This window comes from Eurosta solidaginis, chromosome 2, assembly GCF_040869045.1.
Source record: "Eurosta solidaginis isolate ZX-2024a chromosome 2, ASM4086904v1, whole genome shotgun sequence".
Classification (NCBI taxonomy): domain Eukaryota; kingdom Metazoa; phylum Arthropoda; class Insecta; order Diptera; family Tephritidae; genus Eurosta; species Eurosta solidaginis.
Genome location: NC_090320.1, coordinates 205,730,751 through 205,756,010, shown reverse-complemented (window position 1 = coordinate 205,756,010; position 25,260 = coordinate 205,730,751). Strand labels below are relative to the sequence as shown.

Here is a 25,260-nt window from a genome sequence, read left to right as displayed (position 1 = left end):
ATGAGCTTAACTAATTTTTATCGTTCTAACTGTGTTAGTTCCTGAATTTAACAAATTCTTTACGTACACATTCACGGAATTTTTTCATTGAAAAAAACCAAAATTTTCTTTTTAATGTTTAACCGTTATTTGCTGATCAATTGGTTGACAATTATTCTGGAGCTCTGTTACCGCTACACGTGTTTATCGAAATGTATGTAAACTACAAAATATTTCTTCTATTTATTCAAGTTGCACATAAAGATGTTAGGAAATAAAGCTCAGGTAAAAAACTTATCAATTTGAGTGACAGCCGGAAATTGAAGTCCAAATAACACGATTGTTGAATTTGTAATTACATTGCTCTTATTTTGTAGCACACCTAGATTTGTTAAGTATGCACTTTTGAGAATAAAAGCTTGTACAAGTGAAGGTTAGCGCATTGTAATATGAAATCCTTTATTAGGGAGGCAGATGATAGACCCCAGCCTACAATCGAAGACGATGGTACAAATGTTCTTTAACAATGGTCTTAATATCCGCACAGAGAAAAACTTTTGTAAAATTAACTTGAAATCGCGTATACATCAACTAAAACTTAGGCATAATTAACCTACTAAGTTTTTTCATCATCTTAATAAATAATTAACGAAATTAGGTAATAAATTGCCTAAGCTTTGTTTCCATTGTCGAGCATAAATTGTGTAAGTACTTTGTTAGGATGTAGGAGCTTCTTGGGCCCCATAAAAAATTCTTTAACTAAGTCAACTTTGTTCCACTTACAATTGTTTTTTCTCTGTATGTTCGCACCATAAGCTCTTCTTACACTAAACTGAAAAAAGAATTAAAGTCGTATTCTTAATCTTCTAATTCGATATGTAGACATACAAGTTTGCGTGAGGAGACTAATTTTTTTAAGTTAGCAAGGGGGGTTGAAGTTAAACCATATCAGAGGTAACTTTACCAGAGCTTCGCCGGCTTCCTATTGGTTAAAACCCATATATTTTTATAATTGGCTAATTTTCGATAACGAATAATTATCGACGACTTATCGATTTATAATCAACTTGTTATTGTCGAGTCATCGGCGTCTTTTTTTTTGTTTTTTTGTTGGGATTTACTCAACATACGTTGAGGGTGATATTGGCTTCGACTAAACCGATAATGCCAGATCAAAATGTATATGAAATGATATTGGTTTTTAATTGGCACCACACTAGTTCTTAAATTTCAATATTCCTCCATTATACATAAAAGCTCCGTTATTCAATGATATTTAAACTCCGTTATTTCTCATAAAAAGTAATTTTTTTGGTTTTTAATTGACACCACGCCAGTTCTTAAAAAATCTCAATGTCGTTATACACAAAAGCTCCGTTATTTACAGTAGTTCCATTCAATGATACTCAACCTCCGTTACTTCTCATAAAAAAGTAAATTTTTTGGTTTTTATTGGCACCACGCCAGTCACAAAGTCCGCAAAAAATTTGGTTTTTTAATCAGTAATATATATTTCAAAAAAAAAAAAAAAAAAATGGGTCACTTCATGTTGGGAGGGCAGAAGCTATCCTTAAGACAGACCTAAGGACGCTCTGCTCATCCCAACCTCACACGTTCACGATTCACGAAGGAATTTGTCATCGGCTTCTTATGGGTTTCTTATCGGCTTGTCATAGAAGGGTTACACATCTGTCATCGATTTTATATAAAAGTTTTATAGCATAACGAGGAGATGAGTCATCGTTAACAAATCAATAACGATACTATATCAAGAACGATAAGAAACTGGTAACACTGCGACAAGAAATTGATGACTTTTCGATAACAATTCAGTACATTTTTGATAACGATAACAAGCTGAAAACAAGTGGGTAACACTCCGAAAACCAGTTTGTAAATTTCATAAAACATATTGATATCCGTTTTAGAATATATCGATAAAAATTCGGCAAGTAATCGAAAACTTCTTGATAACAAATCGATAACATATTGAAAACATCGATAATTTTTCGATGATAAATCCAAAACTTGATAACAAACGGATAACCCATAGATTAAAAATCGGGTTAAGTTAATTTAAGTTTGTGTTATTTAAATTAATTTAATTAACCCTAATTTAATGTAATTTAACTCAATTTATGTTATTAATATGTATTTAATTACCCAGACAGGCAAAAGATGCGTGCGTGGATTTCATTAAAATGAAAATAGCTTAAATAAATGACAGTTAGGGAATATTTATAATAAACAAGTAACGAAGTCTATGTTCGGATGAAACCGAACATTACATACCCAGCTGTTGTTGTTTGTTTTGTGTGCTTAATAGTGTTACAAGGCTGCGCAATAATACATATACATATAGTTCTATTCTGAACCAATTTCACTTCGAGTTATGGCTCCCGAAACATAGAAAATTTTTTTAAATTTGAAGTTATTCCTATTTATTTTATTCGTCCACGACGATTTTAAGAACCTTTTATATAAAAGTGGGCATGGTCCTTAACCGATTTCGTTAATTTTTCTTCAAAGAATTCCTTATAATAAAGGCAACCTCTCTGCCGAATTTTGTTACGATAGGTTTAACGATTTTTGATTTACGATTAATAATATTTGTACAATTGATTTTATCACAAGTGGGCTGTACCACGCCTATTTAAAAAATGTATTTCATATATTTATCAAGATTCTCAATGTCAGTCCACACGCCAAATTTCAACATTCTAGGTGTAGTATTTACTAAATAATAAGGTTTTTTGTGCTTTCCAAATTGTTATATATATAAAAAGTGGAAGTGGTTATCATCCGATTTTGGCCATTTTCAATACCAATCTATTCTGGGTCCAGATAAGCTCGTGTACCAAATTTGGTGAAGATATCTCAATATTTACTCAAGTTATCGTATCAACGGGCAGACGGACGGGCGGACGGACATAGCTCAATCAAATTTTTTCGATACTGATGATTTTCCTTTATACCTGTACAACCAACCGTTATCCAATCAAATTTATAATACCCTGTGTACAAGTACGGCTGGGTATAAAAGTAGGGACGGGACTCATAACTTTCATAATGGAGCTGATGAAAATGGAGTTGATGAAATTCCAAAAATGCATAAAGTCTGAACAATGAATTGTATGGAATATATATTATATATACGACCGATCTTAACGATTTTACCAGCATCTAGAAAAATTTTGAAGCTTCTGGCAGTTAAAATGAGGAAGAAATTACGTTAAACCTCGCATTTGAACATTCGCTTTTATGGGATATATATTGTACATATAACCAATCTGGATTTTTTTTTTTTCAGAAAACAATAAATGCCTTATATCCCAGCCAGCATTTTTTGAAAATTTTGATCAAAAAATATACAAATATCATACCCCAAGATGATTAAAAACGTTCAAATTTAAAAGCATTTTCTGTTCGAAAATTAACGTATCGTCGGGAGAAAAATGTACCATAAATGTGATTACTCTTGAATAATCATTTGTGATTCATATTTCGAAACGCTTTTTATTCATATTTGATATCATTGTAAAATTGAGCTTTAATTGTTTTAGAGTAATATTTGACTACTTTTCAGAGTCATTTTCTGATCATATTCGTGAACATATTTCAATCGTTTTGGTTGAGATTTTTGAATCATTTTTGAATGCGATTATGATGCATTTATTCTTCATATCACATTCCAAATAGATACTACATAATAATCTTATTTCATCAGGGGAAGAAATCATGCGGAAGTGAGCTATTTGAACCACAGGTCACTCGCGAACAAACTTGACCTATATACACCTGCGACTAAAACATCCAGCATCAGGTATGATCGTCAATATCTTAAAATACGATACGGCACGGGATGTTGAAGACATATCCAGGTACATATGTCAAGAGAGTTTCACTTACCTGGTCAAATAGCTCACAACTTTTGTATTGTCCAGCTATTATGTATTTTCTGGAAAGCCGAAGGTGGAGAAATGGTTGGGGAAATCTTCGGACACGAGCAGCATTTGCATTACATTGTCTTGAAGAATGTCTTAATAATAAAAATTTTATATACATATTTTTTCTGAACTTCATGATTAAAAAAATGTGTGTATGTGAAAAAAATAAGATTTTCAATGAAAAGTAAAGTTTTATCAAGTACAAAACTCATTATTCAGTCAACAAATATAGTCAGAAAACATTCAGAAAGCTGATTGAAAAATTATTATAAATTTTTGATCACCTAAAGTAAGCACATTTGATTCAAATATGATTCCAAAATGTGATTGAAAAACTACTATATTCAGTTTTTGATCATCAAAGGTAAGCATATTTGATTATTTTTTTGTTGGTTTTTAAGAAATATTAAAATTTAATCATAAAACGACTTCAAAAATGATTCCAAAAAGTGATCGAAAAATGCTTTTCAGTTTTTGTTCATCAAAAGTATTCATATTTGATTATTTCTTTTGTTCAACTCATTATTTAGTCAGAAAGAGTAATGAAATTGTATTTATATGTAGGGAAATTGAAAATTTAATCATCTAAATGCTGAGTGGGATATAATCATCCTGTTAAAATGAGGAATACATAACAAAAACCGTATTTCACGCAAAAAATGTTCTATGGGGGATATATGCTATAGTCCGATCCGGTCGGTTATGCCAAATGATCAATCGGGTACCCAAATATACCAGCTCATCAAATTTTCTTCAAGATATCTCAAACATTGAGGAACTAGTTTGTGTTCAAACGATAGACAGACATACGGACATGGCTAAATCAACTCAGCTCGTCATCCTGATCATTTCGGTATACTTATTGGTGGATCTACCTCTTCTGCTTTAAGGACTTAGAATTTTGAGATTCATGACAAACTTAATATACCATTTCATTTTCATGAAAGGTATAAAGCTTGCCCGATTTGCTTTACATTGTCTGGTTATAAACTTATTTCACCTTATGGCTATTTGAAGTGGCCATAGTGCCAATTGATCTTATAGCCATTTGAAGTGGTCATAACGCCAATTGCCCTTTCGGCCGTTGACCTTATGCCACCCCACCCATCAAAATTCTAAGGGGAATCCACATTTCCGGATTTCTATAGATTGCAGCCCGTAACTATATCGTAACTTTCTCGGTTGACGTCCTGTCTATGTTTTCGAGGTCACTGAACACTATCAGCACTATTGCTCCATTCTCATATTTTAAATTTTTTACAAAGTTTTGATAAAAATAAAAATAAACACCTTTATTGCTAAATTTTTGTTGGTAACTGTATCGCCTCGTCTGCCATTTCAGCGCCGTTGCGCCAACCTTCCACTTCTATCTAAGAGACCCATTGAAGCACAGGTAAGAAACTAGGTAGTACGCTGTCCTATATACGATTTCGCTATATTATTATGACCGTTAGGTTTGCGCTCAAGCGAGGCATTGAGCTTTGTTGCAGCTGTTTTCAAGGCTCCAAATATGCTAGGCATTAAAGATTGCATACCAACTCTAACTTTTTGAGGAAGGTACTTTTTTGTGTGGTCGTCCTCCAAACAAATAAGGAGTCCATGGTATAGGACAAGATTTACAATCGCTGTAAATATCCATTGAGAGAGGGGGCGATAGAGCTTCGGCGACAATATACTGTCTAGAATGATAATGTCCAAGTTGGGACCTCATACCTTCTAGTAAACACATATCTTTTTCTTCCACGCTGGTCCTCAACCAGACTTTATTTGCCCAGGTATGTATACGCCGAAGCGCCCGATCCATCGAAGAGCTGATTGTTGAAAGGTACTTTCTATCTATGGCAACTGCAACGTCATCTACGTACGGCGTATGTTTAACGGATGCCTCATGGAACCACCAAAGCAATTGGTTGATTATAATCGTCCACAGCACTGGTGATAATACTACTTGCCTTTGTGTACTCATGTTGTATTTTGGAGAGCAGTTTTTCATCCATGTAGGACTTAATAAAGGCATATATTAGCCTCTCAAAGGTTTTGAACAGAAATTATATTTGGCCAATGGGTTTGTAGTCTTTGGGATACATGTGATCTTCCCCGCATTTGGAATTAAAACGACACGAACAGTTCTCAAAGAGTTAGGTACATAATTCAGTCGTATAAATAAATAAATGTATTTTTGTATTGGCGTCGTGCTCCTCTTTATTTGTCCTACAAATTGGCGGGACGGGACCTACTTGTTTTATGCCGACACCGAACGGCATCTGCTAGGCAGATGAGTTTTCACTGAAAGCTTTTCATGATAGAAATACACTCGGAGTGCTTGCCAAACACTGCCGGGGGCGACCACGCTTAGAAAAATTTTCTTCTAATTGAAAAAATTTGTTTCTAAAATTTATATGTTGCTTTGCCCGGGGCGTGAACCCAGGACCTTCGATGTGGATGGCGGAGCACGCTACCATCACACCACGGCGGCCGCTCAGTCTTATACATTCGTCAAATATTGCTTCAAGTCATTGCAAGATCGCGCTACTCAAGATTTTTAGAATGGCATTGAATATACCATCTGGGCGCGACGATTTAAACTTAGGAAAAGTCTTCACCACCCACTCGATCTTGCTGTCAGTCACCAATCCCGGCACTACCCGCTCCACGATCGAAGTGTAAGTGTTGTCTACTGGGTCTTCTGTATCACCTACGGATGGGAAATGTACGTCGAGAAGCGCTTCAGGGGAATCTTCACTACTACGTGACCATTCCCTGTTCTCATTCTGCTGAAGCTACGCATGGGCTGAGAAGGGTGGATTTTCAAGGACTCTATATCACGTTCAGAGCTCAATGTAATGGAATAAGTAGGATAAATGGAAGGAAAAGTAGTTACGTAGTAGCATAGTAGATAGTACAGAGAGCGATAGGCTGAAGGGATGTCCACTTTTAAAATTTAGGCACGCCATTTTCGTGCAGGACAATGTTTGCTGGGGACGCCAATGATGTTCAACGTTTGGTTTTAATAACATAATAATGACATGAAAGTGAAATTTGATAAAACTGCCATAAAAGTGGACTAACAAGTGAATTAGTCGTAATGCGCAAGACGTAGCAACTCTTTCACCTTCAAAAATAAATTCCTGGCAGTTGGACACACATACATACCTACATATTTGTATATATATACACGCAGGGACATGCCTGATTACATGTAATAGCGGTAAACTTGGAGGTGAAGTGGCGGTTTACACAAGTTAAGTTTATTTGTGTTGAATTAAATGAGCATTTAAAGAACTTATGAATTCGTGTGTAAGTACATATATAACGGGTCTTTAGGGAACCGGCGGTAAAAGTAAGCTGCGAATGTAAAAAATATCGAAAAACTATAAATGTTAAAATCTATCATTGTAAAACAGTCCTCGGGACACCTGGAGCAAAATACTCAGACTTCGAATATATATGCGCCATATCTTCCGTCGTTTCTCTCATAACAAGTCTTCTACCAGGATTTGTCGTATCGCGAAAATATGGTCAGGTCGACACCGTACTGATAAGATAGATAGAACCTAAGGTAGATACAATCTTATACGCGATATGAAGCTAGCTAGTTTCGCGGTACAAAGGACCTTTCTTGTGGATTGAGGTTTTCCGACCACATTTTGCATAAGGCTTTCGGGTTTTGAATCTATCAGCCAGCATCTGAAGCTCCTCGGACTTACGCCATTCGGCTGCGCGTCTTTTTGTCTAAGTAGGCGTCTCCCTTCATTCTTTCGATCACTGCACCAGTTTTGGCGTGATACTGACGACGGAACATTGCTGATTGTGCCAGTTGGTTTTCTGGACTCGCTGGGATCCTATGACGTCCGTAGCGCTGGTGCTCAGTTACATAGTGAGGTCGATATAACTCTCAGTGGGTGGTTGTAAGAGGAGAGTGGGGTAAACATTGTCTGTAGCTTCTTGATGACGAATTTTCCTCGTTTGCGCTTTTTCTTAGCAATCGTTTTTTCTAAAATAAAAAATAAATGTAAGGCGCGATAACCTCCGAAGAGATCTAAGGCCGAGCTTCTCTTCCAATTTGTGTCGTGCTCCTCTTGATTTTTCCCTACAAATTGGCCGGACGGGACCTACATGTTTTATGCCGACTCCGAACGGCATCTGCAAGGCAGATGAGTTTTCACTGAGAGCTTTTCATGGCAGAAATACAATCGGAGCGCTTGCCAGACACTGCCGAGGGGCGACCCCGCTACCATCACACCACGGTGGCCGCCAATCGTTTTTTCTGGTTAAGCATAAAAATGCTTGTTCAAATCTGTGAACGGGAGTACTTGGACAGAAGTCTCTTTCTCACCACAAAACCAAGACCGTGATTTTTCCTTGCTCTTCCCTACTTCCGCTTTGCCGCATCCAACGTATTTCCAGTAATAGCGTTCAAGAGCATAGTAACCGCACCTTCCTGCTGCTCTCCCAATACTTCGGAAATACTTCCTTCTGAGTTCCTGTCATAGTTATTTCAGAGGCCCCTAGCCCCTTAAAGAAACAAAACGACTGCCTAATTATAGGATCCGGTTCTCCAGATCCGGTATCCGTGTTTATGTACATTCCTATTTTATATGTATTTATATGTATGTATGTGTATGTGTGGAGAAATAGCAGAATAGTTACAAAGCAGGTGAAAATGCAAAAAGTTCAGACAGGGAATCAATTTGACGTTTTCAAAGACATGCAACAGTAAAATAGCACAACAAAAGTAACAAAGTTAAGTAAGCAACAATATAAAACACAACAACAACTTTACAAAAACTAATACATATTTATATTAGGGCGACTCAGCAAAAAAAGTTGTGCCTTAAGTATTCAATCGAAATTATAAAGAGTGTGCTTTAGGACTCCTCTATAAATATTACATAAAATATTGAGATTTACACGACCTGAATCAGAGTTAAAAAAAACTCGATAAAGGCCAAGTGAGATGCAAGTCGAAGGGTTAACAACTGACAACAAGACTTTCACTTATCAATTTACTTGCTTTAATTCAAGTTATATGGTACTGCTACGTTAGGTTAGGAGGGAGTGCGTGGGAATTTCCAACACTTCTACAAGGCGAAATTTTTGTCCATTATGAGTGCCCTCAGTGAATGCCGAGTGGCACTTTTTTCTCTGATGAACTTAAGTAGGAATAAAAGATGCACCTTCCCAACCTCTCCCAGACTGCAGAAAAACCGTGCAACCAGAAATCAGAGTTGTCTTGTTTGCAAGCCTGAACATCGGCAGAGAATATTGTTACAAATATTAGCAAAACTAAGAGGTGCTGCTATCTCTATGCCGATTCTAAGCAGTGACGCGAATTGACATCAATAATTCAATCATTATGTATCTACATAAACGAAACAATAATTGCGTCTACACATATGTACCACGTACGTATACGAGCAGCAGAGAGTCAATGCACAAACACATGCATATATCTGAGATACTCCTATAAGTATGCAATGAGAAACACTATAAAATTGTGCAATTGTAGTTACAGCTGAGAAGTTTGAGAGCTACTGGACTAGTAGATTCTGGAAGCGCCTAGAAAATGTATAAAATTGTGCAATTGTAGTTACAGCTGAGAAGTTTGAGAGCTGCTGGACTAGTAGATTCTGGAATCGCCTAGAAGATGCGAGGGTTGAAATCAAAGAGTATAAAAGGCGACAATTGTAGAGGCGCTGGAATTCAGTTTGATTTGAGTTGTCAAGCAGTTACGACTATGACGATATCTAGCGAGCAATAGCAGTATTATTTTGAAAGTCAGTTTCATTTAAGCTATCAGTTTGGTTATTAAGCTATTCGTTGCACAGTTTGAGTGTTATTGTGAAGTATTTTAATAAAGGTCATTTTTCCATTATTCAATATTAGAGTTATTTATTCAACAGTTTAGCGATACGAACCTAGCAAAAGGGCAAAAAGAGGATTTGCAGCAAATTCGTTACAATTGGTGTCAGAAGTGGGATTTTTGAATAAATTCCGGATGACAACAAGGACATGGCAAAGTTCAGTGAATTGAAGATCCTGCAACTGAAGAAGGAGTTGGAGAGCCGTGGATTGAACACAAGCGGCGTTAAACTCGAACTTCAGGCACGGCTACGAGAGGCAATGGAAGCAGAAGGAATTGATGTGGACGAGTATGTCCTTTATCCTGATGAGTATGAGACAACAGCAAAAATTTAAGAGAAAAATGAAACACCGCAGACAATGGCGAACACAGACCTGAACATGATATTGGCTGCAATATCGGCACAAATGTCCGAAATGTCATCACAAATATCCAGCAATATGTCATCACAATTGGAATCGCAGGAGACACGCATAACATCGAAGATTGAAGCACAGGAAACACAAATTTCTACACAGCTCGAAGAGCAGAAGACATATATGGCATCCCAACTGGAGTCACAAGAGACACGTATAACATCTAAGATGGAAGCACAAGAGGAGCGCTTATCATTGCAGGTGGCGCAAATGTCTTCGCAGTTGGAAGCACAGGAAGCAAGGGTAACATCAAAGCTGGAAGCACAGGATACAAAAATTGTGCAGCTCGAGAACAAAATTGATGCTGAGATAGAAGCTTTGAGAGGCCGTATACAGGAGTTGCAATTAAATCGCCCAACAGTTTCAGCGAGTAATCCAAAGGTAAAGACACCATCCTTTGGCGGTTCTGTTCCTTTCCAGGTCTTTAAGCTACAGTTTGAGAAGACCGCAGCAGTGAACAACTGGAATGCTGAAGATAAAGTCGCAGCTCTATTCGTAGCGTTAAAAGGACCAGCTGCGGAAATCTTACAGACCATCCCAGAGTACGAACGGAACAACTACGAAACATTGATGAGCGCTTTAGAGAGACGTTACGAAAGCGAGCATAGGGAACAGATATTCCAAATTGAGTTGCAAAACCGCTACCAAAAAGCAAATGAGACATTGCAGGAGTTTGCTTCAGATATTGAAAGATTGGCTCATCTTGCAAATGCGGACGCACCCGTGGAATACACTGAAAGGGTAAAAATCCAGAGCTTCATAAATGGCATACGAGATGTGGAAACGAAGCGGGCTACATATGCGAATCCAAAACTAACATTTGCTGAAACGGTATCGCATGTACTGACTCAGGAAACAGCCTCACTTTTGAGTAAGCCAGCGTACAAAGCCCATCGCGTGGAAGTGGAAAAGCCAGACTGTGTAGACGCAATTATTGTTTCGTTTATGTAGATACATAATGATTGAATTATTGATGTGAATTCGCGTCACTGCTTAGCATCGGCTTAGAGATAGCAGCACCTCTTAGTTTTGCTAATATTCGTAACAATATTATGAATCGAATTCTCTTCCTCCTCATGTTGACAGCTTCTGTAGAGGGAGCTTTTGGTATGCGCCATTGGAGCTGGAGAAGGAGGCCTGTGTCTTTCATATCCAAACATGGCCATAAGAGCCGTGAGATTTCGCAATCGTCTACAACGAGTCCGCAGCCCTCATCCCATATTCCTCGATTTTACTCAGGAGATAACCCAGCGGTGGTCGTACGGAGCAGGCCGCCTAGCTTGTGTTCAGGTGGTTTATGGACGCCAGCGAGGCTCGAAACCGCACGTTATTGGAGTTTATCGCTTTGGACTCTAGTGCATTTAAGGCGGCCTGGTTCTCGAAAACAAATCGTTACATTGATTTCTGGGACTGCACTATCAGTCTGTGTAGATTGTTGTCCTCTGCGACTGTCTAGCCCTTCTTCCCATTCCTTCCATGAAGGAAATATATTACTACTAATTTCATTGATATTTTCTTATAACGGATAATACGTACCAGCAGTTGTCATAACCGATTCCTTATTCGGTAAAAGACTTTCGGGTGACCCACACTGAAAGAAAAAGTCTAGTAAAATCAACCGAAATACGGATCAATTCAACCGAAATTTCTGTCAATTTTTATCCGTCGCAACAAGATGTTGAATCAACTGCGCATAAATCGTTGATTCGTAGTGGACCGTTTTAGTAGTCAAATGAACAAAAAAAGTTGTTGCGACAAAAAAAAAATGTAAGGCGCGATAACCTCCGAAGAGATCTAAGGCCGAGATTCTCTTCCAATTTGCGTCGTGCTCCTTTTTAATTTTTCCTACAAATTGGCGTGACGGGACCTACTTGTTTTATGCCGACTCCGAACGGCATCTGCGAGGCAGATGAGTTTTCACTGAGAGCTTTTCATGGCAGAAATACACTCGGAGTGCTTGTTAAACACTGCCGAGGGCGACTCCGCTTAGACAAATTGTCTTCTAATTGAAAAACCTTATTTCTAAAATTTTGATGTTGCTTTGCCCGGGGTGCGAACGCAGGGCATTCGCTGTGGTAGGCGGAGCACGCTACGATCACACCACGGTGGCACTTACTAACCGAACTTCAATTGGGCGCACATCAAATATTCTGGCACACATTAAACATTATACACTTTATTATTTTGTTTTATTAAACACACTTTCACCAAATTTTATATTTTATAATTTATTTAATTTTTAGTTTCGAACTTCGCTTTGCAAATAGAAATGAAAATAGTAGTCACAAAACTGTTTCTCAATTCTTTCAGTTGCAGCTCAGCTCATTCTCAATTTCTTCTCTCGCATGTAGTTGCCACACTTGATTGTTTCGAACAAAACTTTTAGTATAAATGTTTGATATAACATTTTAAATAGAGAACTTGTAAGTTATAGAAAAGTAAATAATCAAATCGCAGGAAGTCAATTCACCACTGGAGTAACTTTGCATGTAACTCGGCAAGTTTAATTTTCGTAACACTTTAAGTTGAAACGATTCCAAACAAACTCAAACTTTTATGTTGTCGGAAACATCAACATTAAAAAGGATGTTTTTTATTATCTTATTAGATACGTTCGCGTGAGTGAAAATTCGTAAAAACTTGAACAAAATGTTACTGACTTTGGAAAAATCCTGTTCGTTCAAACAAAACTTTTTCAACAAGAGGGCGCAATTTTGAATTTCGCTTCGAGGAAAAGTTGCAAAATTGTACCCGATAAATAGGTGTCCCGGTATCTCATAATTTTTTGCACAGTAAATTCAAAAAAGGGTTTTTCGTTTTGTATTGATAACTGAAAACCTAGCTTTTGTTGTTTTCCCATTTTGTGTGTTTTTTTCGATTTGGTGGTTTTCTTATTTTGGTGTTTTTTTTAACAAGTGGCACCATCGTCGTAAGTACAAAGTAGAGAGCGCAGTGAGCGTAAAATTCTCTTTGAAATTTGCTCATGTATTGACTGTTGATCGCTGTTGAAATGACCAGTGAGATCATTTTTGTTAACAAAAAAATCAGTTAGATTGATTAGGAATCTGTCAATTTTACAGAATTTTGTTAACTTAAGAGCGACAATTTCTGTTCTGTTGAAAGTATTAAACAAATTTGTTCGCTTGACAAAGAACTCGGTCGAATTAATCGTAATTCGATCAATTTCACCGACTCTCCGGTAAGTCAAGAACAACAGAACAGATTTGTTGATTTTACTAGCACCATTTCTTTCAGTGCATTCTATTGTAAATATAGTACAACCTCAAGCGTAAGATATGTATATTAACCTGGGTCGATTTGTATGGACGAAAGTTAACCGATATCGCGCCATCGATTTTTCGATAGGATTTGGGCTCAGGAAAAAAAGTTCCACTACGCATACCCAAAAAAATAATTTTCGAGCCTGCGAAAAAAAAATGACGAAAGGGTAAATTTTTCGACCAAGACACTCCCCAAAACCCAAAAAATATATTTTTTTTCAAACAACTGTTATTGCCAACGTTTTTACAACAGTTTTTTGAAAAAAAAAATATTTTTTGGGTTTTGGGGAGTGTTCTGGTCGAAGAATTGACACTTCCGCCATTTTTTTTCGCAGGCTCGAAAATTATTTTTTCGGGTATGCGTAGTGGAACTTTTTTCCTGAGCCCAAATCCTACCGAAAAATCGATGGCGGTATATCGGTTAATAAATCGACCCAGTCTAATGTATATAAATATGCATTTGTATCTACTTTTGTAATGTAATTATGTAGTAAATCACGTGAATCAAAGTTTTGGCAAAGGAGGGCTGAATCAGTATTATTACCGCTCGTTCCTAAACAATAATGGGATTAATCAAAGTTTTGTAAATGTGATGGTTCTAAAAAATATATTGATGAATTTTTCAATAAGAAGCAAAATTGTGGAAGCCACGTTTGAGATAATCAACTCTAGGATTAATGCTTTAGCCCCATGACAGAACATGTGGCGGCCGGAAATCAGCTGATGCGTACTTTTTTAATATGATCCCCTGTCGTCACTTTGTATGGTTCCACCATTATAAGACCCCCTCTAAAAATGTGATTAGCCTAGAATAAGTCGCAAAGTAATAGGAAACTATAGCCAGTTTTGATCTCATTATGGAGTAATCGCTTTTGTTTGAGTATGTCCTATGGAGACATCAATTTTATCTGTTTATGCCTGAGCAGGCAGTGTCGAATTGGTCCTCTAATTGTATAGCTACTATCCGACAGGTCCTCTTCGTATCCATACGGGTACTATAAGATAGTTTCGTACCCCAACGGGTACTGTCGCAGAAATCCTTTTTTTTCGTTTATGGGTATGGTCGAACATATTTCTCTATGGAAATGTTTACCGATTATATCCGTTTTAGAATTTTAGTTTTTATTGAAAAATAAATATAAATAAATAAAAAAGAGAAGGCAATTTAACCATTGTTTATCAACGCCGGTAGAGAGGTTACAATGAATTGGCACAAACCATCTGAACGGGAACTGTTGGAAAGGTTCTTATATCTACGGCTAGTGGCGGACAGGCCTTCTTTGTATCCCTACGAATATTGTCGGAGGATTCATCTTTTCACCCTCAGAGCAATTTTTTCATTTTTTTTTTAACTTTGTTAAACCGTAGAACAATATTTTTAGTTTTGTTTGTTTTAATGGTGTGTTCAATTTATACTTATTATTGAGAATTCATGAGCTTAACACCGGCTTATAATAATTGAATATTCAATTATTATGTTTTTTCTAACAGAAACTGATAAGAAAAAAAAATTTACTGTCATATTGCGATGGTACCATTTCGAAAACCGCCAAGTAATTATCATCAGTCAATTTCGTAATGATATCAAAGGTTCCAACGAGATTCGAACCGCGAATCACACGGTGAAACTGCAGTTGCCTTAACCACTAGGTTATCCTGCTTGTATTTATTTCCTTGCTTAATTCAGTTTATCTCATTTCTACACTAACAACACAACGCTGTTAAAATGACCAGTTAAATCAGTCCTTTTAACAGAGAATTCGATTAGTTTGATTGAGAATTTGTCATTTTTACAGAATACACGACTCTAAAAAAAATGTTGTTCTTTGTCCTAAAGTTTATTTCATGAATTTCTGTTTTGTTATAAATAAAAACGAAAAGAAAATACCTTTTTTAGGTATAAACTTTCCTTTCGTAATAGTTATAGTAACAATACTCATGGCATGGTGATAACTAACCAACGATCAGGTGTTTTGTACAAATCTAGAATAACCTAAAATCTCGTCCCGAAAGTGTAAATATGAAGCTGATCTTTTTTTATATATGTGAGCAATTTATTTAAGTTCGAGATATAAAATATGAATTAAATACATCTCTCATCCTCTGTGAAGCCTGCGAACCATATTTTGGCTGTCCTGTTTGGAATCAATACAAGACATGGGCCCACATGTTGCTTGTAGTTATTGTAAAGGTGCTTGGAAGGTAAGCAAACTTTATTTAAATAGTAAATTAAATAAAGTATACATATTGATTTCTCTTTCTATATTTTAGGTTGGTATCGAGGTGAGAAAAGATCTAGAAATTTGCAACACGAAGAATCTGGCGAGAACCAAAAGACCACACGGTCTGACACGACCACTACCAGAGCCACCGAAAAAATTATCGCAGAGAAGTGGCTCATCTCTTAGTTCTTATAAAAGCAATGCCGATAAAGAGTTTTTATCGACACCAGAACAACCAAAACATCATTTCATCACTACTGAAGATTTTAATGATTTGATTATAGATTTAAATTTACCAAAAAGTATAGCAGAGCTTTTATAATCTTCTTCGAACAACGTTATCAAAGCCAATATAATGAAAACATGATGGGAGACTATATTTAGGGTTTATTGGGGGATAGTACCTATGAACATAAAAGAAAAAGTGTACATTTTTAAATAATTTTCCACTTTCTTGTAAATTATTTCGGTATTAAAATTTAATAAAAATATTTATTTGAATTATTTCATTTTCAAGTAAAAATTAAAACCACAGATGTTGAAAAATCTCGTTCAAGCGGTTTCCTAAATAGGAAGGCAAACTTTTTCATGCCATATAGTTTTTTTCGTCAAATTACGACCTAAAGAATTGAAATTTAATGGTTAGAAATCAAAGTCAAATTTTGTGTTGTCCCGTGATATTGTTAACTGGAGACCAGCAGTTTTTCTGTTGAAATAACTAAATTAATGGCTTTATTCTGTATTGCGAACGATAGCTCGCCTCCAAACCATTTCGTCTAGCAATGGTATCATTGTGGATAAAACAAGTGTGATAACTTCTTCATAGATGTCAAAATTAAAAATAGAATAGATCACCTGATTTTTATTTGACTATCGCTTTCTCATTCTGTATCTCTTTCTATCAACCGCTGAAGATAGCTGGCCCTATGCGCCGCCATATTCAACACGCTGTCAAAACGATGCCAAAATAAGAAAAAGTAACCATATTGAACATCCTGTCAGGCAGTTGATGGATAAGATATCACACTTGTTTTATCCACAATGAATGGTATTCTCTGTCATACTCGTTCGGGCTATATGTTTCTTACTTTATGTCAAACAGGAAGGTGAAAGTAAGTGTCAAATGATATGTATGTTGCCATCGTTTACATAGTGCAAATACACTAGTGATTCGTCTCTGGGGCGAAACGAACGTTCTTTTCGTAATAGGGAATGAGGCCCTAAATTTTTTTTGATATTTGTTTCATCGACAAAAAGATCAGTTTAATTAGGCATAATGCGATAAACTTTACTGAATGTCTGTTAATTCGAGAACAACATGATTTGTTCATTTTGCTAGCTTCATTTCTTTGGGTGTAGCTACGGCGGTTAAGCTCAATTCGTTTGACCCCTCGAACTTACGTTCTTGATCGAGCTCCACGTCCATACCCTCTGTAGTACAGTTAAAACTTATTAAACACTTGGTAAACTTTTATTGATATATTAAAATGTGTAACCATGTACGAACCCTGTAGAAATTGATGATATTTTAATATAGTAAATAATAAGCAAACATAAATAAGCATTTATGTACACAATCGTAGATGGAGTCAAAGGGTGTTTTAGTGTGACACGAAACACAAATGCATACAAAATTGTTGTGGCAGCAACTTTAGTGGCAACAACAAAAAAGCAACAAAAATTCAGTCATAACAATTTCAAAGGCATTTAAAGCACTCTATTTTCGTATTCAATTCACTTCTTTGCGATTTCTCAAACAGACAGTCAGTTAATAAGTCCTTTCAACCGCGAGCGAGTTATTAATATTTAGTGCTTCGGCATCTCTAGATATTATTTGGCGCATTCCTTTACATAATCTATGCTATAAAACATCTATGCATAATAAACATGATAAAATAATAATAAATAAATAAATGTATAAATAGATACAAATAAATTTCAAGCTTACGAAAATTCCATAAAATTAATTCATAATCAAAAGTGCAATTGGTATTTATTTGTTTGTTTCTAACAACAACAACAACGATTAAATGTCTTCAATAGAGGATTTTAATCAATCATTCGGTGGCAATCACAGTGAAATGAACATTTGGAAGGGAAAGTTGTTGACGGATGTGCCTTTCGGTCATGTTCTTATAGTGTGCGGCAAAGTGAAGCCAAATCCAAATAAGTATGTGAATATAAAAGATAAAAAAATCATTATATCCTTAAAACTTTTTTGTTGTAGAATTTGTTTGGATTTAACCGACAGTATTAGAGGTCAGAATGAAAGTGAAATTGTTTATTTGAAAATTGAGGCAAATTTTAGAGAGAATCAAATAATACGAAACATGTTTATGCCAGGTGAAGGTTGGCAACAAGAGGAAATCTCAAAGAATTGGAAATCGGATGGACCGAAAAATCCCCTAGTACCAGGTGAGTATAGGAACAAGGTTAGATATTATAGTGAATTTTAAGGATTATCGTTTAATCTGCACGTTCCGTTATCGTTCGAATCGTTGAACTTTCGAATAAATAACTCTAATATTCAGTACACCAAAATGTTCTTTATTTACAACACAACTATGGTAGTAATACTTCACAAAAGAATTACACGCGTACTTCACTTACATCTTTTTAAAATCAAACTGATTCATCGTCACTTGGACTGCGCTACTTCTATACTCTCTGTTCGCTTCGTTCACCTATTCTAGCCAGGGTTTAAACTTTTTGGCGACAGATGTCTCGAACACTCTCTTATTTATTTATCGTTTCTGTCTTCTATATATATGTGACCCGGTCGACGAAAAGGTGGCTTATGACTCAAAACAAAACTGCTGTTAACAGCTGTTTCTCGCAATTTATTTTTTGAGTCATAAGCCACCTTTTCATAGACCGGGTCACATATGTGTATATATGCTGGTTTTTATTTAATCCACTTGCCCTGCTGCTATTGTTGTCCAGCATTTATTACAAGCATCCTAGTGACGTATCGAACCTGCTAATATTCGCTACGATATTGTGGCGAATGTTGAGATCACTAGGCTGTTAGTAAATAATCACGCAACAAAAAAAAAACATGAAGCAGCCACTCTTATATACATGTCCACGTTAAAGTTAGCAACACTTAAGTGGAAGGCGACGAAGAGATATCTCATACTCGCACACATGTTGTAATCATCCGAAGTAGTTACTCACATATACACAAGCATATGGCTATAAACTACAAATATACACGTATATAGCTCGTAACCAAGCATGAGCTACACGAGTTCTAGAAGGTGAAACGTTTAGACCTTTCGAGAAGTACGCAGACGAGGCAACAGAGAGTAAAAAAGCAGCGAAAGCTGAGTAATAACTAATCAGTTTTGATTTAAGCACGCTATTGGTTGTTTAGATTACTTGGGGAGTAGTACTTCACAATTATAGCGTGTTTAAATCAAAACTGATTCGTTATTACTCAACTTGCGCTGCTTTTATACTCTCGGTTTCCTCGTTCACCCATTTCTTCTAAGGTCTAGTAATTTCGCGAACATTTGTATGTCATGCGTGGTTAGTTACCAGCTACATGTATGTAGAGTCACAGTTAAACTAAACACATGACCGTTTAAAATGTAGTGGATTTATTATTTTATTCAATATTTAAACTGTTGAACTGTAGAATAATTATAAAAATACTTATAGTAGAACTAATTAGATTGGCTTATATTTAGGCGGTCCGTGTCGTCTCGAATGTTCGTCAATGTCGTTTTATGCTGTCCTCGTTTTGTTGTCGTTCGTCAAGAAAGGGTTGTTGTGCAAGGTTGCATATTAGTGTATTTGCAGGATCGTACCTTATGGCACGTTTAGGGATATCACGTTAAGGCATGCAATCCCACATGTATATCTGCAGTTACATGTATATCTGTAGTCCACGCCTCTCCCATAGCCATATGCGTGTGTATGTGTGAGTAACTACCCTACAAAAAATGTGATTAGTTCAGGGTGAATCCGGGATGAGTCGCAAAGGAGTATTCGACCAATGCCAGTTTTGATCTCTTTGTATGAGTTGAACTGTTCCCTTTTGTTTGATAATAGCCGTGTATTTTTACATTTAAAGACGTTTACGCTTAAACTTTATATGGAATTTTAAGCGCCAAACTTTAAATACACCTCTGTAATTGCTGTGCATAAAATTTGTACTACTAAATTTCAATACGCATTATACTCAGATGTAACTGAAATATGTGTCTTTGTTTCACGTAGTAACTAATCTGTATTCATAAAAAAAATTTGTGCTCCAATTAACATTGCGATGTCCTAGGAGAGGAGTAGGTGATCCCACTCTCGCTTTGTTTGTGAGTATTCCATAGAGTACATACGTGAGAGTAATTTCCAAAGTTCTTTCACTGTAGTACTCCATGGAGCACACACAGAGGATCCCATGCCAAAGTGCTAAAGAGGAATTGTGTCGGAAAGAATTATCGGAGTGAATTTAATTTAAAATGAAAGTAAATGAAGAGGGGCAATACAACTTTTATATTTTATACTACTAATATTCTTATGTTATTTAGCATTTGCGTGAATAAAGAAACTAATATTTCTCTATACTATAGTATGTATACATAAAACTAGTGCGCGGTTGCATTTTATCAGAGTTGCCATAGTAAAATTTTATTATCAGTTATTTGTATGCAATATTTTAGGTTTGGCAACTCTGTTCGATCGTCATCGTGTCGTGCATGGCGGAACGATACAAGGTGGAAGCATGGGACAGCTGATCATACCCTTTTTTTATTTGATTTGATACATCAACTTTCGGCGCAGTACGATTTTGACATTTGTCCATCGAATTTACAAAAACAAAATACATTGAATTTTTATTTATGTTTGTAGATATGTCACCATGCTGCCACCTTGTCCGTCATGGTGTCGTGATCCCAGTCGTTAAAAAAAGAGCAATGATCGGCTGATGGTGGTCCGCAAACGCATTGCAAAGGAGTATTGTTAGAGTATTGCAACATGAAGAAAATGGAACACGTAATCCAACAATTTTTGCAGGGTATTCATCGCAACTGATTCAGCTATATGTTATATACAGACATAAACAGAGGGAGAGGGTTGTGTCTCCGCTTTTCGGTACACCCTGTGCTGTAGCTAGTTGTTTAACCACTGCAGCTAGATGGGTCTCCTAAGCATTATCTAAGCGAGGATAAGCGTTTTTTTACGCGAAAACGTAAACGTATACGTTTGTGGTAAAAAAACACGGCTTATGTCCTATGAAGTGACTAATTGTACCCATTTATACCCGAAAGTGATCGATAGGACCAATCCCCTTTATACCCATATGAAGACTAGTCCCTTTTCGGTTCAATTCGTTAAGTCCTAGTAATTTAGGTTCGGTATAAGGCTCCGAATTTTTCCTAAATAATTCGACTCACTCCCGTGTAATCTTTTTTATTTTTCTCATTTTGTTGCCTTTTTTTATTATTTCTTATAACGGGAAACATAGATTGCAAACTGACTAATCTCAACTGTACCCGAAAGGGACTAAAGAGGATAAATTATGCTCAAATGTACACAAAAGAGATCAGTCGGAGACCAATATTTTTAGGATTAATCACATAATTTTTTACAGGGTACTTCGGATGATGACTACATATTGTTTGTCGCCTTCTACATAAGAGTGGCTGTTTTATTGTTGTTGTGCATTTATTTAGTAGCAGCTTAGTGATGCTAATATTCGACACAATATGCTATATACGTAAACAGCTTCTAGCTGTTAAAATGGGGCAGAAATTACGAAAAGTTTCTTATCTGAACAATCAGTTGTAGGGGACATATGCAATATATACAACCGATTTCTTCGAATACAACAATATGTGCAATGTACGAAAGCATATGGTGAAGTTTGAAGCTTCAATCTGATAAATTGAGGAAGATATGACGAAAATCCTCTTTTCTGAAAAATCGGGGGTGAATCGGCCACCGAAATATACCCGCTCATCAAATTTTATCAGGATATCTCAAAAATTTAGGGACTAGTTTGCATACAAACAGACAGACCGACAGACGGACATGGCTAAATCAACTCAGCTCTTCATCCTGATCATTTCAGTATACTTATTGGTAGGTCTATCTATTTTCCTTAAAGGACTTACAATTTTGAGATTCGTGACAAAGTTAATATACCATTTAATTTTCATGAAAGGTATAAAAACTTTTGTTAAAGATTTTGATAATGCTTTCCACGTTGATTCGCAGAGGCTTTGACAGGGCCATAAGTTAAGAATATCTTGCTCTACAATTCACAAAGCAAGATATACGGAGACTCATGGCGGAACCATTCAAAGAGGCAGCACGGAGCCATACCTAAAACATAAATAAAAGTTCCATGTACTTTGTTCTCGTAAATCGATGGACTAATGTCAAAATCGTACTGCACCGAAAGTTGATGTATCAAATCATATTAAAAAAGTACAAATCAGCTGTCACCGTGCTGCCACCTTGTATAGTTCCGACCATACATTGAGCTCATCTGCCAGGTGAAGCAATGCAACAAATAACAAAGTTGTTATGTGCTTTCCACTGTTCTTAACAACGATCTCTTAACAGAAGTAAAATTTTTGATTTTCGTCTTGATCGGGGTCAAAACGCGTCTTTTAATCCTTGTATTCTCAGAGCCGAATTAAACCTCAACGGGGCCCTTGGCAACCATCAATTTGGGGGCCCTTTTTCACGTCCGTTCCCTTCCTTTTTCGATTAAAAAATACAAACTTATATCTTTCATAAACATTTTATTGTCACAATGTAATAATATCAATAAAATGACTATCTACATCTTAAACATGTCGTTTTCTACATTTATTTTCGGCAAATTCATCAATTATATCATCAATATCGATTTTGTTCAATAAATCTGACTCAATGCAAAGTATACCTAACATCTCGAGTCGCTCTTGTCGCGCTGTAGCTCTTTCAGCAGCTTTTATTCTTTTTAATTACGAGAAGGATCGTTCGACAGAATAATTTGTGATCATTAATGTTAAAAAAATCCGAAGAGCTATTTCTGTGCTAGGAAATACATCGGCTTATGGATCTACCATTAGAATCTTATACAAATGACTATCATTTTTTTGTGCATCTGGAGTTCACGTACCTTTGGAATTGTTGCATTTCAATGAAAAATTCTTTCCAACCTCGAGAATAAAAAATAACTAAGTTATTTATAGCTTCGTGGAGGTCTCCATCACTTAGGGAAAAGTTGATGAGAACTGCAAATCTTTCTGAAACTTCCATATACTTTCACTGTGAAGATTGTCGATGATTTCGAGGAAACCTTTTGTCCTAAAATCTTCTCGAAGCAAAAATTCTACTTCTGGAGCATTTCCGTCATTAGGTTCTTTTTTTCTACGACGAGTACGTTTTACGATTTCTGTATGAGCAACACCAGGTAATAATTGTTTTGTTTTTTCCTCGAAATCATTGAACTTTTCACGGAATGAAATTAAACTCTTTTCTAACGATCCGTACAAAAAAGCAAACGTTTGTAAATCTGCTTTTTCACTTTGCAATGACTTAACCCTTTCACCCCTGAGTTTTTTTTGTATTGTTTTGTATTGTCCCAGTAGGGGCGAAAGGGTTAAGGCTTGGTTTCCTCGAAAGCGGTGCCGCTATATAGCGGCCGTTACATAGCGGTAGAGTACGTTGTCAAAAATATTGCAATGTAAAAGTAATTATGTGGAAACTAAGAAGACGGTGAAGTTCACCGTAACGTAATATAGCGGCCGGGCATAAAACAACTCTGCCGTCATGACGATAGAAACTCGTTCATCACCGTTTTTTCCCACCGCTATTTTCAAAGCGGTGAATATTTTGTCAAATATTTCAAATCTATATAAATAAAAATGAGTTTTGACTTGTTTGTAAGCGAATCACTTTCCAACGGCTCTACGCAAAACTTCGTTCTACTGCTGTTTTCTTATGCTCTACTTGAACTCGGTTTTAGAAAAAAAACAAGTAAGGAAGGCTAAGTTCGGGCGTAACCGAACATTACATACTCAGTTGAGAGCTATGGTGACAACATAAGGGAAAATAACCATGTAGGAAAATGAACCGAGGGTAACCCTGGAATGTGTTTGTATGACATATGTATCAAATGGAAGGTATTAAAGAGTATTTAAAGAGGGAGTGGGCCATAGTTCTATAGGTGCACACCATTTAGGGATATCGCCATAAAGGTGGATCAGGGTTGACTCTAGAATTTGTTTGTACGATATGGGTATCAAATGAAAGGTGTTAATGAGTATTTTAAAAGGGAGTGATCCTTAGTTCCATAGGTGGACGCCGTTTCGAGATATCGCCATAAAGGTGGACCAGGGGTGACCCTAGAATGCGTTTGTACAATATGGGTATCAAACGAAAGGTGTTAATGAGTATTTCAAAAGGGCGTGGGGTTTAGTTCTATAGGTGGACGCCTTTTCGAGATATCGCCATAAAGGTGGACCAGGGGTGACTCTAGAATGTGTTTGTACGATATGGGTATCAAATTAAAGGTATAAATGAGTGTTTTAAAAGGGAGTGGTGGTAGTTGTATAGGTGGTCGCCTTTTCGAGATATCGGCATAAAGGTGGACCAGGGGTGACTCTACAATGCGTTTGTACAATATGGGTATCAAACGAAAGGTGCTAATGAGTATTTTAAAAGGGCGTGGGGCTTAGTTCTATAGGTGGACGCCTTTTCGAGATATCGCCATAAAGGTGGACCAGGGGTGACTCTAGAATGTGTTTGTACGATATGGGTATCAAGTTAAAGGTATTAATAAGGGTTTTAAAAGGGAGTGGTGGTAGTTGTATAGGTGGTCGTTTTTTCGAGACCAGGGGTGACTCTAGAATGCGTTTGTACAATATGGGTATCAAACGAAAGGTGTTAATGAGTATTTAAAAGGGCGTGGGGCTTAGTTCTATAGGTGGACGCCTTTTCGAGATATCGCCATAAAGGTGGACCAGGGGTGACTCTAGAATATGTTAAACGATATGGGTATCAAATGGAAGGTGTTAATGAGTCTTTTTAAAAGGGAGTGGGCCTTAGTTCTATAGGTGTTCGCCTTTTCGAGATATCGCCATAAAGGTGAACCAGGGGTAACTCTAGACTTTGTTTGTACGATATGGGTATCAAATAAAAGGTTTTAATGAGTCTTTTTAAAAGGGAGTGGGTCTTAGTTCTATAGGTGGACGCCTTTTCGATATATCGCCATAAAGGTGGACGTGGACCTGGTGTGACTCTAGACTTTGTTTGCACAATATGGGTATCAAATGAAAGGTTTTAATGAGTATTTTAAAAGGGAGTGGGCCTTAGTTCTATAGGTGGACGCTTTTTCGAGATATCGCCATAAAGGTGGACCAGGGGTGACTCTAGAATATGTTATACGATATGGGTATCAAATGAAAGGTGTTAATGAGTATTTTAAAAGGGCGTAGGGCTTAGTTCTATAGGTGGACGCCTTTTCGATATATCGCCATAAAGGTGAACCATGGGTGACTCTAGAATATGTTATACGATATGGGTATCAAATTAAAGGTATTACTGAGGGTT

At 36.6% G+C, this 25,260-nt stretch overlaps 1 protein-coding gene across 2 annotated transcripts in view; it reads left to right on the top strand.

Moving 5' to 3' along the window:
* The window catches only part of LOC137242569 (32 kDa beta-galactoside-binding lectin), a 68,645-nt gene that overhangs the window by 17,481 nt on the left and 25,904 nt on the right, over positions 1-25,260 (top strand). The window contains exons 2-3 of one of the 2 annotated variants that reach the window (XM_067769847.1): positions 17,752-17,878; positions 17,936-18,123. In XM_067769847.1, the coding sequence (XP_067625948.1) occupies positions 17,790-17,878; positions 17,936-18,123 (277 nt within the window). In that variant the 5' untranslated portion in view covers positions 17,752-17,789. Of the gene's footprint in view, positions 1-17,633; positions 17,879-17,935; positions 18,124-25,260 lie in introns of both variants that reach the window. The other variant, XM_067769845.1, reaches the window with a different exon arrangement.